This window comes from Vigna angularis, chromosome 1 (genome assembly GCF_016808095.1).
Source record: "Vigna angularis cultivar LongXiaoDou No.4 chromosome 1, ASM1680809v1, whole genome shotgun sequence".
NCBI lineage: Eukaryota > Viridiplantae > Streptophyta > Magnoliopsida > Fabales > Fabaceae > Vigna > Vigna angularis.
Genome location: NC_068970.1, coordinates 41,168,786 through 41,186,441, shown reverse-complemented (window position 1 = coordinate 41,186,441; position 17,656 = coordinate 41,168,786). Strand labels below are relative to the sequence as shown.

Here is a 17,656-nt window from a genome sequence, read left to right as displayed (position 1 = left end):
AATGGCACTGCAATTATCCTGCACTTCAATTGTTTTCTCATCTAAATACTTCTTCTTTTTATTGAGGAATTATTTAATGTATTTTGCATATGCAGGAATTTGTTGGAGTGCTTTGGTCAAAGGCATAGTAATTTCCATTTGCTTGAAGATATCCATGAATTGCCCAAATTGTTTTTCTTTTTCCTTTTCTGAATAACTTTTTGGGTAAGGAAGGACCTTCTCATTCACTTTTCCTTTTTTTCTCTCGTCCTCTCCTTCTTCTTTTTCCTTTTCCTCCCCTTCATCATTCACATCTTCTTTCTTTTTCTCAGCCTCTTCTTTTCTCTCTTCATTTTTCTCCTCTTTTTCGCTCAATTCCTCTTTCTCTATACTCATCTTTTCTTTCTTACCAACTTCCTTCTCTATTCTCTCAATTATTCTCTTTGCTAACATCTCACCACTTATACTCATGATGACGTTACACTCCTCCTAAGGGTTAACTTCAGTATTAGCCCCAAAATTATTCTCAGACTTATCCTCCAACTTCTTTGCTAGTTGGCCAACCTGTATCTCCAAATTTTTAATGGCAACTTTAGTGCTTTTATGATTGGAGATAGACACTTGCATGAATTGTTGGAGTGTCTCATCTAGCTTTGCAGTTCTATCAGATAAGGAGGGTTGTGGTTGTCATTGCTGTTGTGGTGGTCTATTGAATTGTCCAGCTTGCCTTGACCCATGCTTGGGTGAGGTTTTCACCCTTGGTTGTAGTTACCTGGGCGGCCCTGATTACCCATAAAATTGACTTCTTCTTGGGTATTGGCTTGCATAGCACACTATCCATTGATATGATCTCCACCACATAGCTCACAAAGTTGATGTTGAGCTTGAGAGACATTTTGCAGCTTTTTAGGTAATTTAGAGATTTTCTTCATCAGAGTCTCAAGTTGTTGAGTCATAATTTTATTTTGAGCCAACAAAGCATCTTGAAATTGTAGCTGAAGAACTCCTTTCCGTTGAAACTGAGATCTTTCATTATGTGTCTCATTGTCATTATAAGCCATGTTCTCTATCAACTCTTAGGCTTCATTAGGAGTCTTCTATCTGATGCTACCTCTAGCTAAAGCATCCAACATCAATTTAGTATGAGATTTGAGTCCTCCAAGAAACAAAATGACTATTGTAGGTTCATCAAATCCATGAGTAGGAGTTTTCCGTAGGAGACTTTTTAATCTATCCCATGCTTGACCTAAAGTTTCGTCCATGCCTTTCTGAAAAGAAGAGATTTCCTACTTCCCTTTGTTTATCTTGGACTGAGGGAAGTACTTGTTGAGAAACTTGGCCACCACATCTTCCCACACAATGAATTTATTTTCTAGGAATGAATTTAGCCACATCTTGGCATTGCCACCTAGAGAGAAAGGAAACAAACTGAGTCTGATAGCCTCATATGGTACATCATGAATTTTCACAGTATTACAAATCTCAATGAAGGTGGTCAGATGTTCATACGGATTCTCATGAGCTTGGCCATTGAACTTGTTAAAATAGAATGGCTCAATTTCTCACACCAAGAGAAGGGGGGGGGTGAATTGCTGAAGTGTAAAAAACAAAAGCTGTTAAAATCATTTCCCTAAAAAATGATGCCTTTATACGTTTCTTGAATTGCAAGGTAAAAGATTTTCAATGTAGCGAAAACTTAATCGAATAAGTATAGAAAGTAATCGATTGAATAAAAGAGAGTAGGGATTAGAAAATTCAAGCACTGCGTTTTTATACTGGTTCGGCTAACCTGCCTACATCCAGTGTCCTTCTAACCACTGGAAGAAAATGCACTAATGATCAAGGTTTTTACAACAAGGTTTCTACAGAAGATCTCACGTCAAAAATGTAAAACACCTCTCTAACCTTCTAATAAAAATATACGTAATACACAACAAGACCAGAACAAGAATCCGCTCTCTTGCCGTCTAACCCCTTTGAGGCACCCTCAATATAAAACACACACGTTCTTCTTCCTGTAGTCACAACAAGGAACTCAAACCAATCTTCAAGAGATTGCAGAATCTGATCACGCAATAACACCCAAATGTGCATATTTGATCAGTCTTTGAAACATAACAGTCTTGCTCTTCAAGAAATCACAAGTTGTTGATCACCACGGTCAATCTTGTTTCTTGGAGCTTTTCCTTTCTTTCTATAAGATCACAACTTTCTGTAAATGATATGAAATTGTTAGAATCTCAAAAGTTTTTTTTTACAGAATTCAAATCGGTGTCAATTTATAGTATAACACATATCAGACACATTTTAATCGATTGAGCTACTAACATAATCAAATATAACAATCAGTTATAATAGAATTAGCAGTAGTCAAACAGACAATTGAATGTACAATTAATGCAATCGACTATCATTTAATGCTTGGTCAACATATTTAAAACTATGTCTGTTATGTTAGTTGTTACCAGCATTTAACAGATTTTCAAAACATCAACTAACTTATTCGAATACAGAGTGCATGCATTCGATTAAGTGAAATCTTTTTGCAAGATTTTGAAAACATTTCTCTTTGAAAAAACTCACAATACACTTCAAAAGAGTTTGTGCAAACACACGAGTTTTAATCGATTCACCCCATAATGTAATCGACTTAAAACTGTTGTTTTGCCACACATTTAATGTTCAACCATAGTGCTTGTGATTTTCCTTTTCCCAAAAACATATGTCATGCATACACATATAAAACCACATATTTCACACAGTGATATGCAATGAACAACTCAAACATATTCTCAGATCTGCTTTAACAGATTTAACACATTAAGGAAAAACATATTACATGTAAACATAGAACATGTAACACGGAATACACATGTGTTATTAATTATGTGTTGTCATCATCAAAAACTTAGATGTCACTGAGATGCTATTGAAGTGGAAAGGTCCAGTGAATGTTGAATAGTCCTCTAGAGTGCTTCTTACTTGACCAATACCTCTGCCCCTACCGTTCTGATTATTTGCCATGTCTTCTATTTCCTGATAAGATACTTGAGTAAAAGGCTGTTCAAGAATCTCAGGAGAGGGGAAAAGTTCTCTAGAAACCCTTTTCTTCCTTCTTCTTCTTCTACTATTGTCCAGATCTCTAAAGAGAGGTTCGGATAATTTTGTGCTCCTAGTGTGAATCTTGTCCTGCATACACTAGAAACCAAAACACTAGAGCACTCAATTAGCCCAAAAAATAAAAATAAGCAAAAGAAATTAAAAATAATAAAAATAAAGTCAAAACTGGTTAAGAATCACACAAAAAGTATAGTTTAACCACGAGTCACCGGCAACGGTGCCAAAAACTTGTTAACTCATTGGCAAGTGTACCAAATCGTATCAAGTAATATAAAATAGTAAGACCAAGAATTGTTTCCCAAGAGACTCGTGTCACTAAACAATCGTATAATACCTTAACTAATTAAGACTAAAGAACGATTTCATTGAATGAAATTGAATTGCAGTAAAAGTAAACATAAAAACTTGAATATAAAATTGATCAATTGAGGCTAAAGCAATAATGAATGAATGATTTAAGATGATATGAGATGATGTTGTTGGGTTTAGATTTCACCTACTTCACTTTCATGCATATTAGAACTCATCTTCCTCATTAGAATGTTAATGTCACTTACGAAATTACTTAGAACCTGATCCCTCGGTGTAAAAAGCCTAGCCTTAATTATTAGACCTCGGTTCCTTGAATCCCTAATAATCAATTCCACATTAAGAAACGAAGCTTAAGACAACCAAACGTCCTATCCCTACCCCTAGGCAATATTCCCTTTGGGTAAAATCCTCCAGATCATGATTCATAAGTGTTGAAAATAGAATGACTTAGTTTTCAACACCAAGAATGGGGTGAATTGGTGAAATACAAAAACAATGTTTTCTTTAAATCTTTTTCACAAAGTAGATGCCTTTAAAAGCTTTCTTGAAACGCAAGAAAAAAGACTTTGTAGTGCAGCGAAATATAGTCGAATGCGTGAAAAATAAAGTCAACTGAATGTAACAGAGTAGGGATAGAAAAATCAAACACTGGACTTTTATATTGGTGCACAACAGGAAAATAGTCCAATCTTCAATATATTGTCAACTCTCATCTTTCAGTAAACACCACTTTGTGCAGATTTGATCAGCTGTTTCAAAGCACAGTAATCTTGCTCTTCAAGAAATCACAAGAGATGATCACCACGATCTTCTTCTTTGATTATTGGAACTTTTCCATGTTCTGTAAGATAGCACTAATCTGTAATGAATATGAAAATGTTAGAATTCACAAAAGTTCCTACAGAATTCAAATTCGCGTCTATTTATAGTTTTTCACAACTCTGACGCTCTCAAGTCGACTTAGCTACTAATGTAGTCGAATACAAGACTTCAGTCGAAGAAGTTAGCAACAATAAATGCAGTTAATTGAATGGAAAATTAATGCAGTCGAATCACAATAAATGCTTGGTCAACATATTTAAAAATATAGTCGTTGTAACATTTAATTCAAGCATTAACAGAATTTCAAAACTGTAACAGACTTAGTCGAATGCAGGTTGCATGTAATCGACTATACAACACAATTAAAAAAAGTTTTGAAAAAATTTCTCTTCAAAAATTCGCACAGCATACTTTGAAAAAGTTTGTGCAAAGCCACGAATTTTAATCGACTTACTTCATAATGAAGTCGACTTAAAACAGGCGTTTTGCCACATATTATAAGTTCAACAAAAGTGCATGTGGTTTTCCTTTTCTAAAATATATGTCATGCATCCACAGATAAGATCTCATGTAAAACACAGTGAATTGCAGCAATGACAGAATCAACACAAACATGTTCTCAAATAGTCATAAACATGAAAGTAATGAACATGTAACACATAAACACATGTGTTATTAATTATGTGTTGTCATCATAAAAAACCAGAAACTCTAAGATTGTAGGTTCAGCTAAACAGTGCTCCCCCTATCAACAATCTTAACAATAAGATATTTCCCAATACTTAAACAAATCAAACATCAAGTCATGAATGGCCAAAACAAGACAAGCATTATGAATAGGAGACAATCACTAACATTCAATGAAAGAAACATAAATTATTTAAAACATGTTCAAATACATAAAAGTTTAGAGGTTACATCATCCCCAACAACAAGCTCTCCATTGTCATGGAGAACCTTGGTGTACAATGGAAGAATGAATGAATGAAAACCCTAGAAAGTGAAAAGGAAAGCTCCCACATCCCAATCTGCCTCCAAAGGGTTGAAAATTGTGTCTCTTTGCTTCAGTCGTCCAAAGATATGAACCCTAATGTGTAAAAGCCTTTAAATAGATCAAACATGGATCATGAGCCAACGTCACTAGCACTCAACGCCCTAAGTGGGGCAAGCAGGCAAGATGTGTGACATGTAGCTGGCGTTGAGCGCCCTGGATAGGGGCAAGCAAGACACACTACGAGAAGAGTGACACTCAGCGCCCGAAATGGGGGCAAGCAGACGCAACTGCGAGAAGGCTGGCGCTGAGGGTCTTGGTTGAGGGCAACCAAGCGTCTTGCGGTGCAACAGACTAGCGCTCAGCACCCCCAGGAAGGCAACTAGGCGATGATGCGCGAACCTCAGTGTTGAGGGCCTTTGAAGAGGGCAACCAGATGTCCATGCGAGCCTACCTGCTTTAAGGGGCCTAAAAAAGGGCAACCAGGTGCCTTGCGCCTTCTTCAGCCTTCTTCTCTAGTGCTTTTGATGTCCCTCTTGAGTTCCACTTCCTTGATACTTTTGTTCTTCTTCCAAAACATACCAATATACTACAAAATAAAGGGGATTAGTTATAAAAATCATTAAGTATAACCTTAATTCTCTTATTCACATAATTTAACTAAAAATAAGAGTTTAAGCAAGTTTCAAAGTCAAAGAGAGTTGATTTAGTATCAAAATTGCATCACAGATAACGATAAAATCAACGGTTATCAGCAACCAGGTGTGATTGCATGGCAACTAGTGCCTAGGGCCCTAGAAAAGGGCAACCAAGCGTCCTTGAGCCTTCTGCAACCTTCTATTATGGTGCTTCTACTATCCTTCCTGGGTTCCAACACCTTGATACTTTTCTCCTCTTCCAAAACATACCAATAACCTACAAAATTGAGAGAATTAGTGATAAAAATCATTAAGTATAACCTCAACTAACTTATTCACAAAATTCAACTAAAAACAAACAGTTTAAGCAAGCTTCACAGTCAAAGAAAGTTGATTTAGTATCAAAATTACATCACAGATAACGGTAAAATCAATTATTATCATTGATTACATAATATCTTTCACCAATTTAAAATTTGTATGCTTAACAATGTGGTTGAATAGATGCATATATGATAATAGTGTATTGGTAACGTTATCATTGACACAATCAAATTAATACTACTAAATTATAATAATTTCAATATTTCTAAAATAGTAGTCAACAAAATAGAAAGAATAAAATTAATCTCAAGTTGTCTTCCAACGAATATAAAATTGATTTATAACAAATTAGTTCTTATAAAAACGATAAAATAAAAGTTAGTCAAATAAAATAATAAAAGAAGATAAAGATAAACAAAATAAATAAGAGATTGGATAAAAGAAAATTAAAATAAAAAAAAATTAGAAAAAAATAAAAATAATAATAAAAGAAAATATGTTATTTCGTTGCCTTTTTAAGATATGATTCATCATTGATTATTTCTAAATTATTGTTCTATTAATTACTATCTTAAATTTTTAAATTAATTAATATAAATTTTTAATTAATTTATTAACATTCTCACTATTAATCAGACAAATACATTTTCATTTAAAAACAAGAAAATTAATTATAATAAATTTAACTAAAATACATTTTCAATTAAATACTAACTTATTCTAGTCCCGAAGAAACATGCAAGCCAAGATAAAAACCAAAGAAACATGCAAGCCAAGATCATGGACGATACAAATAAAACATGTGAGCAAGAAAATTTGATTAAACGATTGCATTTTTCATTTTAGGTTGACCTAGACTATAAATAGTCATCTTCCTTCTTTCGGTGAGAGAATTTGACAATTGTGATTGAGTTTTATTTTAATTCATATAGATAAACTGATAATTCAACTTTTGACATTTATCTTGAAGAAAGAACATGAAGCTTCCAAATTCAAGTGGTCCACCTTACTTCCATCCAACCAAGTTTAGTTTTCTTGAATATTTATTCATACTGTAAATTTAAAGGCATTGTTAGTAACTTATTTACTTATTTTTCAGCTCCATTTCCTTTCGTTATTCCAACCTTTAGATTGTACTTGTATCGTTTTAAATTCCAAAACTTGTTCCTACTGTCTCAAATCAAAATCCTATGATTGGAATCATTTATTAAGAATGATGAAAATATTTCAATGCATAAATAACGGAATGTTGCTTCTACGTGTAGTAAGAAAGTATCTGAAAATTCGAGTTCACTTCTGAATGCCGATGGGGTTTTAAGGTGGTTTGAACGTGAAAGCAAACACACTCGTAGTGATCCCTCCCAACACAAGGCAACAAAAACGTAACTCATGGTTTTTGAATGACTTTCACCATATCTTTTCATCTATGCCACTATGCCTTGGTTTCTCCAATTCCCCGAGAACCACAAAGCAAAACATTTTAAGAATGTAATACCTTGCTGTCCAAGTTTTCTTATGTTTCATAGGAAGCCCGTCTACGCAAAATGGCCAACGTAGCTGGCTATTCTTGGTGTAACGTAGACTGCCGTGGCAGAAATGTGTAAGCAAACATTTGTTTCTTCACATTTGTTTAATGCAATCATCTTAGGAGGAAAAACAAGAGTTAATGTCGCTACTCTTGTACATGTCTATAAGTATGGAACATGTTACATTCACAGGAATTACGAAAGACAAGGCCAGACCAAGCTTTTATCTGTTCAATTAAATGTTAATCAAGCCAAAATAGATGCCCACACAACCACTTCTTCCGATATTGGGCGGAAAAAACAAGTGACAAACAGATTTTTCCCAGGAAATGCTTAAGTACATAATAAATAGCATTCATTTTCAAGTCCAAGTCCACCATAAATGCATTTCATTTGATACAAGCTAATGCTGAAAGTGACATAAGCGTGGATTTAATGACATCATAATACCACTTTCCTTATTTTTCTCCTCCAAGGATGGAAGAAAAGAAAATAAAACAGGGTACGAACACCACAACATAGCAATAGTCAATTATTCAATACAGCAAATGAAAAAATAACCAAAGTCTAAAGATCAGAGTGTTCCCACCGGTTATGCATCCGAGCCAATCACAACTGTTATCCGAATGCAACGTTGCAAAGCACAACACCCAACTGCAGCCCTCATAACCTCTTAATCACAATATAACTGATAATCCATAGTGTGCAATACGTGTTCAATAATCATGGCAATCAAGTTCATTCCTGCAGGTTGCACTCCGGTAGCTGCGGAAACACAAAAATGGAGTCATTTTCCACTTTCTCTACGAAAGGAAAATACCCATCAAATGCATCCCACCTCCAAGACCAATTACAAAGAACGCCAAAGAACTCTAACAGCATTCAACGAACGCTTCATATGACTTCCATATAAAACTTTTTCTCAGACTTTTCACAGGATACTTTGACAACAACTCTACCTTTGTTCATGAATAATAACTGACTTAGCTGGTCCAGCCTTTCCATCTGAACATTTGACTAGCTGCTTAGAACAAGAAGAGCAAAGCAATTCCAAACAAAATGTTTCCTCATATTCACTGTCATTGATACAGTGGCCACACTGACTACACCGGGGTATGCATAGAGTGCATGCCCTGCACATCTGAGTGGTGTGTCCCGTCCCTTGACAACTCTCTGCCGGACAATCATATACAAGCCTCAAATTCTGGCATCGTGGACAAACTTCAATATCCATGGCTCGATCATCATTAAAGGACAGATACAAATTTCCCCTGCGATAGAAGTGAGGTTTATGAGACTGCCGCATCTGCTGCCAGCTATCAGCACCCAACAAGAACCTCAACTCCTCAAAATGCTTTAGTGTAACACCATAAAGACCTCCTATGTATAAATGCTTCACCCCTTGGGGACCCACAGAGTTGTAGGCTTTTAGCATACCCACAATACCCTCAATACTGAGTCTTGTACATCCAGGGACACTCAACTGCACAGATTTTGGAGAAAATTTTACTTGGTTTATAATATAATATGGACAAAAGAAAAATACGGCTGAGCTCTCAAGTATTTTAACGCTTAGGGTAATTAGTGCAATAACAGTTGACAAGAAGGGGGGATTATAAAGCAGACCAACAATAAATCATATGATACATGAAACAATGACAAACATCACCAATAACAAAAGACAAGATATGTAATAAATTCATGAGAATTATTCAAACTGATTGCATCTCAACATTAAAATAAGCTTGAATGAATCAACGTTGACAGTTAACAATTAAATTGCCCCAACTAGATATATGATTCACTTTTATTTCACGTCTTCCCTTCAAAATAAGGGGTTTAATTCCTTCAAAAGTATATAGCACATTTTCTACCAATCCATCCATTAATAGATACAAATAGCAACAGAAAATAATGACAGGACGGTTAGGTCAGCAAATTACCAGCACAAATATACAGTTGTGGTCAAAAGGAAAAACTGCTTAATTGTTTTGGACTAAAATAAAGCATTTCCCAAACCTAAATGAATCCATATATGCCTCTATCAATAACTGATAAAGTATAGAGACAATAAGCAATAAGCAATGATAATGAAAAAGGCCAAATATTTCACGCACGATATACAGGCAAATAAAATATTAAAAAAGAGAAAAAAGGCATGCTAACTTGGTAAAAAATTCCAATAAATAAAATTCCCGAGAACCACATCTAAAGTGTACAGAAAACACGGCCAAGGTTCTATAATGAGACTAAAAGAGACTTTTTTATCTGATGATTACTTCACCAGTTCCCGAAAGACACTTTTAACCATCTTGCTGTATAAAAGGAACATTCAACGAATAACTAAAATAAAACAACAATACCATCTGACATAATCCAAATTAATTTTACACGTAAAACCACATACAGATGCTTAAGATGAATTTTAGTTTCAATGTGGAATTCACAAACACAGTATGGTAACGCTTGTTTACCTTGGTTAATTTGGGATTGCTTTCAAGAACCCGCCTCAAACCATCATCAGTTATCCTGGTACATTCAACAAGGCTCAAGCACTGAAGATTACCTTGAGCCCTGTTAGCCAATCGGAAAAGAACATCGTCAGTTATCCTCTCATTCAAAGGCTGATCGACGTGGATACTCCTCCACAAAAGCGGATCATCATGAACCGTGGAATGCAGAAACTTACAAACTCTTTCGACAACAAGAAGATCAGACAATCCCAGATAACCAAGAGAATAACTCAAGGCAGGGTGAGGACCAGATTCATCACCCCCACCTCCTCCTTCAAGGTCGTCATCACCCCGTCTAAAAACATCACCCGACCCGCTAGTAGCAGGCAAACCCGATAAATCAGCATCAGAAGCAGATCCAACCCCAAAATTGCTCGATGCAGCAGCAGCTCCATCGTCACTCAGAGAACTACACTCGCCAAACCCCATCTTCTCCTCAACACACGCATGGAACCTCATAGCATTGTTCCAAATGAAATTCAACCCAGCAAAAAGCTGGTAATTGTCATCACTCGCCCCAAGCTCATCCCTTCTATAACCACCATAATCAACCTCCAAATCCTCAAGCCACCCGGTGATGGCCGTGAAGGTGGTGCTGATGTCCATGCCGAAGGGATCCGAAGGCAAAAGATCGACAATGTCATCGTGAGTCGCACCACCACCACCCCTATCACACCTATCTCTTCCGTAATCATAGCAATTATCAACACCGCTCTTCTCCGGAATCCCCATCCTCATCGACGACACCAAATTATCCTCAGAAAAAATCGGTCGATGCGAGAAATTCAACGCCATCGCATGTATCTATCTACCTATGTATGTACACAACCCTAAACCAATAACCAAACCCTAATTTTTTTCTCGAGGTCCTTTCTTTTTCTTCTCCTTCCCAGAAAAGGAAGGACACCAGAACAAGAAGAAAAAGAAAAAAAAATATGAAAACCACAAAAAAAAAATAAAAAAAACTGTGGCCCTGGCTGAGATCTAACAAGAAAACCCTCGATTTCGGATGGCAAACTAAAACAAAGCACCAAAAACTTCACAGAGTTTCTTGCATAATAAAGCAATTGACATTAATCTCTCTAAAAAACCAACAGCTAGAATATGATGAGAGAACGAATAACAGAATCGAATTTATCCACAGAACAAAAAATACAAAAGGAAATCCCTACTCTCTCTTTCTTTTTTTTTAATTTTTTTAATTTTTTTGTCTCGTCAACAGATAGGCCTGAGGATTGCAAGGGGAAGGGAAGATTGAGTTAATATAATCGTAGAAAAAAGGATAGGAAGAAAGGAATTCGCAAAGTGGCGTCCGAGAGAAGATAGAAGAAAGAAGAAATTGAAGAGAGGAATGAGAGAGAAACCCTAAATTGGGGAAAATAGAAATCTTACAGGGATGGATTTGGAATCCTGAAGAGAAAGAGTTTGTTTGTTTGTTTAGCGAAGGGAAAAGGAAATCGCGTTTCCCCTCGTGTGGGTGCCGATGCCGATCGAGTTCGCGGTAACGAGCGAGAGAGAAAGAGAGAGAAAACTTCTCTACGAATTATTATATATATATATATATATATATAAATACATAAATAAAAAAATAATAATAAATAAATAGAGAAAGTAACGGTGAAATATAGTGTGGAGTGTTATAGGGAGAGAGATTGAGAAGGGTGTGGAGGAGGGAACACGTGTGGCCAAAACCTGACTTCTCATACACTTTCTTCGCATCTGCTATCTATGTGGCGGGAGAACCATACCTCTGCCGCGTCTTCTTTTCTTTTCTGTTATCTTTACGTTTTTTTCTCCTAAAAAATATCTTTTATTTTTTAATAATATTGACTTCTTAAACGCTATTTATTTCTTTATTATTTTATTTTCTTATTTCTTCTTTTTGAATCTACAAGAGAATACGTGATATTTTATCTTTAAAATTCAAATATAATCTTTCCTTATACATTTGGATATGAATGAAACAATTTGGTAAGATATAACTGAATATCGAAAACAGATTCTGATGTTAGAAGAAGCATGAGATTAGAAGGAGTTGGTAAGTGGTGTTATGTTGGAGTTGATTATTTGTCAGCAATAATGCGTTTGGTGGTCCGTTTCAATGTTCGAATTTAGTATACAAACTCCAACCAGTTTTCAAACAATTTCATAATACAATCAGATGCATCTTATGTCAATTTTTATAGAATATGTCTCTTTTATCGTCAACTTTTTTAATGCTTTATTTTTATCAAAACTAAAACTCACCAATTATATTATTTTTCCTTTTTTATTTAAAGAACATCATGTGAATGTATGCAAATTTCAACAGTCAGCTTGTTTTTATAAGTTTCTAAAATTCAAGTTAATACTGGCCACTGTATCTAGCCTGTATTACATTAAAAATAGTAAATATTTATTCTAAAATATTTTAATTTACTGAAATTCAAATTTTACTTTTATTTTTTTGATGCGTGTAGATATTTAGAGTATAATTGATATTGTTAGAATTTAATTTTATGTAAGTTGAAATATTTGTTTACTTGTTTTCTATCAATTAAATTGTTTAAGAAATATTTTTGGCATATCATGCTAATGAGACTCAATAAGAGACATTATATTTTGCAATTTAAACAAAAGAAAAGATTCTATCAATTTTCTGATTTTAAATAACAATCATATTCTTTGATTTTAACTTTAAAATGCATATTCATTTCTCTTATATCATATGTATTTCATATACTTTTTAAATATAGAGATCGTAACATCCCAAAAGTAATAAACCATAGTAGTCACGGAAATAATAAAATAGAACAATTAAATACTAAGAAATAAAATATAAGTATAAACTTTTATGTTAGGACCTGAAAATAAAAATTAAAGACATCATACTTTTATAGTATAAACTTATTTTTCTTTTTCTTGGTTCATTAGCCACATTTTCATCTCTTTCTAGACTCAGTTTCTCTTTCTTCGTCCTTTGCTTTCTCTTTACCCTTTCATAAATTTCAACCGTTGCATTGTCAAATAGGTGGTGTTCCTGTGTTCCCGGAGTTGAGAGCTTCACATCCATCCGATTAGATTATCGTTCTTCAGTGGGTAAGTCGTTTCCCCTTTCTCCTCCGTTATTTTGGAACCTAGGGCATGCATCTCTGTTGGTTGCATGTAGCTAGAAATATCCATTTCCATTTCCTCTGTTCATTCTAGCTCTAAGAGTTATTTTCTATCACCAATTTGGTGGATGTAGAGTAATGTGCGTTTTACCGTGAGAGGTTCTGTGAAGTTGTTGTGAGTTGTACTGTGAGAACCCAAGGTAAGGGAGCTAATTATATTTCTTTGAATTTATTTCTTGAATCTGCTTTGTAAATGAATGCATGTTGAACTTTGGATTGTCGTGCGGTTTTGTACGATACTTTGGATTTTAAGTATATAGGATGGTTTGAATTGAATGATGTAATTGATGGAACTGTGACTGATTGCTTTATAGTGAGTTTGATGAACTTAATTACTGTATTAGATCATGTTAGAAGTGATTTGGAGTGTGAAATCTATTGTAACTTTAGCTAGGTAGAAAACTTGGTGATTCGGTAGTGTTTTAGGTCCTTTTGGAGGAAGTGAGATAGTGAATTTGAGAATTAGGGGTTCTGGGTATAATTGGGCTATTGGGACAGTCTTAACAAGTGGATTGTGACTTGTTTGAGTCACCAAATTGGTCAGAATAGGCACAAAGTGTTAGAATTGGGTTTGGGATCCTCTAGTTATTGAGTTTGATGTTTTGGAGTAGAAATTGAGTTGGTTTAGTACATCTAATTCCTATCCAAATGACCAATGCAATACATTACTTTCATCTATAAACATGTTTCATATCAATATTAGTGTTACAGATTCTAAATTGTTCATTTGAATATGTCTAAGATGCACCAAAACCAGCAAAATCACGTTGCTGTAAAAAATTAATAAGAATAATCGATTATCTCACTTGATAATCGATTATTCTAGTCAGAAAGTCGTATTTTCTTCAAAGCTCTCGTAAATAATCAATTATTATGTATGATAATCGATTATTGTCGTTGGAAAATCATCCAGGACAGTTTTGGGTGGTTTTCGGGGTTCCAAATATCATTTTTGGACGTTCTTTAGGTCGTTTTAGGAGTTTTGGGCCTTTCCGGAACTGTTGGTGATGGTTTCAAAGTTATTTTCCTTGTCTAAGTATAAGTTTAAGGGGTTTTGTACTGTTTAGTGGGTCTTCTTGGACTGTTATTGTTTATTAATGTACATGGAATGGTTTCATGTGATTTTTGATGACTTATTAAGTTGTTTGTGGTCTTTCGAAGTATAATTAGTATTATATCTATGTTTGTATGCAATGTAAAAGTGAAAGTATGTGATTTTCAAAGTATGTTTGATGGACGTAATTCCATGGACCTCACGGTGGAGTTACATGGTGGTGCCTCATGTTGTGATCCACAGTGAATTCTCTTGTTGAGATTCAAGTATGTTTAGAATGAATGTAGGAGCTCAGTCTTGGGGGTCATCCTGAAACTCCAATGGTCTTTCTTCTCACGTAGAGAGGATTGAACCATGTGGTGAGGAGTAGAAGGAGGTCTTAGTCTTGGGGGCTTTCAGTACGCCTCAAGGCCCGGAACAGGCTAACCTCGTGAGTGTGGTAGGGTGGGGAACCCAAGTATCATAAGCCACCATGAGTGCAAGACCCGCCATAGCTCGACTATCATTCTAAAGTTCGGACGAGCCAAGTCTAGTACTCAACATGTTAGGATGTGTGTTTATCTTGCTTGATGGAAGTTAACTCTTGCATGCACATATTGTCATATCGTATGCTTTTTATATAATTAGCTTACCCTTGCTTGTTTGTGTTCGTACTATGTTTGTGTGTGTTTCCTCTTGCGATGATCATCCACTTGGATGGGAGCAGATGTCAAGGAGGTGCCCCTAGAGCAGGCGTTGGAGGAAGATGACGCTGAATCCTAGTTTCATTAGAATTTCCTTATGTGTTTTGAAAAACCTTAATATGTAGAATCCTTGGTATGTTGGAGGACTCTAGTACTTCCAGGTTTAACTCCCTTGTATCGTAAGGATGACTGTATTCCTAATATTCTGTTATATGTCTCTAACTGCTTTCCAATATTATAACTTGATGATGTCTTTATTATATATGCATGCCGTATATTTTGGGGATGTCCCATTTTACAATCATCCAAAATAACCGTAGAATTTAAAACTTTATTTACAGGAGTGTATTCTAAAACTATACACCAAAATAGCAACCTAACTAAACTAAGTTAAACAGCAGCATCATCTCCGTCCAAAGCCTGTTCCAGAGGCACCTCATTCCCCTTTTCTCACATCCATCAGATGATCATTGCAAAAGAAAAGCACCACACATACAAAATACAAACACAAACAGAAGGGTAAGCTAGATACACAAGAAAACATACAATTTAATAATATATAACATATACAATATAATTCAAGCAAAGTAACTGAATCAAACATCCTAGCATGTTATGTTCTAGACTAGACTCGTCCGAACTTAGAATGAATGCCGAGCTATGGCGGGTCATGCACTCGTGGTGACCTTTGCAAAGCCATTACCAATGGGTTTCACCCTACCACACTCATGAGGTTAGTCTATTCTGGGCCTTGAGGCATACTAGAAGCCCCCAAGACTAAGACCTCCTGCTACTCCTCACGACATGGTTCAATCCTCTCTACTTTAGAATGAAAGACCATTGGAGTTTCAGGATAACCCCCAAGACTGAGCTTTTGCATTCATTCTAAACAACTTGGAATCTCACAAGAGACTCTACACTGAAACTTACATTCACCCCTATGAATCACATACTTTTATTTGTAATATCACTCATAATAATCCTTAATTATATTGTCATTTACCTTCAAACACTTCCCAATACGTGTCACAATTAATTTAATTCAACTCAATACAAAGTAATAAAGAGTAAATTGTTTAAAACCTTTCGCTCCGCGCACCGAATTCGCAAGGCGAAACCAGGAGTTTCTCGCACAACGACTTGTCTAGTTGTGCGAATTAACTCATAAAGGTACCAGACCTCAACCCCTCGCATAGTGCCCTCAAGTCCCTATGCGAAAGCCTAGACAGGACCAACCATCCCAGCCACTCGCTGTGTGTCCCTTTTTGCTCTTCGAATAAAATTGGCAATAGTCTCAAACCCCAACCAGGAGCATAGCGCCCTAATTCGCCATGAGAATCACTAGACAAAGAGTAACCCTCACCAATCATTTGCACAACGCCCCAACTCGCTGTGTGAATGCCCAGGCAGAGAGCAAACCTCTTAAGTCATTCGCGCAGCGCACCAATTCATTGTGCGAATGCCCTTGGCATGGAGCATCTCTCCAGAGCGACTCGCTATGCGAATCTATTCGCACAACGAGTCTACATAATCTGCAGAACGAAAATCTGCAGAATTATGCAACTCAAACCCCAATTACCAATTCTATCTATTTTTCCCAACTTCTAACACTCCTAAATTGTATTATATACCTAATTAGACTTGACTAAGTGATTCTAAACCTTCCTAACATCAATATAAAGTGTTTATGGATCAATTTCTATTCAAAACATCAAATTTATCAACCTAAGGACCCAAATCACAATATAACACTTTGTACAAGTTTTTGACCATTTTTATGACTCAAACAAGTCACAATTAACTTACCTAAACTGTCCCATCAGACCAAATGAGCTTTCCACTCCAATTTCTCATTTTCACTACCTCATTTTCTCTAATTACTAACGTAAACTAGTTTAGATTCCTCTAATTCTTACTTATCTAATTCCATAATTGATTTCCCACCTGCTATACAGTCCAAAATGCTAAAATCATCATTCAATTCATATCACATTCAAATTTCATACAAGTATACTCATAACACCCACAGTACAAACATTCATTCTAGCATCACAATCGCATTTCAACTCAAAACTATATAATACTAGCATACAGTTCACACATACACAAAATTATTCAATAAATGTAAACTAAATCCAGCTTCCCTTACCTCATTCAAGCTCTACACACCTCACAGACCCCGACAATAACTTGCACCGTAAGGAAACTCAACAGAAACCTACAACTCACCGATTGGTGATAGAAAACAGCTCTTAGAACCTAAATTGAACTGAGAATTGAAGAAAGAAACTACTAGATACATGCAAACAGAAACAATTGCATGATCAAGATTCAAGAACGTCTGGGAAAAAGGGGAAAACGACTTACCGAATCAGAATTAGAAATTGATCGGTCTAGATTGTTGCCCTTGACGCCAAGATCGTCTAGGCACTTCCTGATCGTCAATCAGAGACTCCAATCGTGAGAAAAGTTAGAGAGAAGGCAGAGAAAGGAAAGGAAATAATGTTTTATAGAGATGGTATGTATTTAGGTAATAAATCGA

General features: G+C 35.6%; 1 protein-coding gene across 1 annotated transcript; it reads right to left on the bottom strand.

Annotated features, from left to right (window-relative positions):
- Positions 1-8,044: 8,044 nt before the first annotated feature.
- LOC108320071 (F-box protein SKIP14) lies at positions 8,045-11,618 on the bottom strand. Its single transcript, XM_052877891.1, has 3 exons — positions 10,187-11,618; positions 8,672-9,195; positions 8,045-8,477 (listed from the first exon to the last, which is right to left on the bottom strand). Exons 1-3 carry the CDS (start codon positions 11,018-11,020, stop codon positions 8,429-8,431), a joined length of 1,407 nt encoding a protein of 468 aa, XP_052733851.1. The 5' UTR covers positions 11,021-11,618; the 3' UTR covers positions 8,045-8,428.
- Positions 11,619-17,656: the final 6,038 nt, after the last annotated feature.

Excerpts from the sequence above, each read along its gene's own strand:
- LOC108320071 (XM_052877891.1), bottom strand. The coding sequence starts at position 11,020 with ATGGCGTTGAATTTCTCGCATCGACCGATTTTTTCTGAGGATAATTTG. Across the intron at positions 9,196-10,186 it reads GCAATCCCAAATTAACCAAG|TTGAGTGTCCCTGGATGTAC; the intron begins GTAAACAAGCGT and ends AAATCTGTGCAG. Across the intron at positions 8,478-8,671 it reads GTTATTATTCATGAACAAAG|CTACCGGAGTGCAACCTGCA; the intron begins GTAGAGTTGTTG and ends GTGTTTCCGCAG.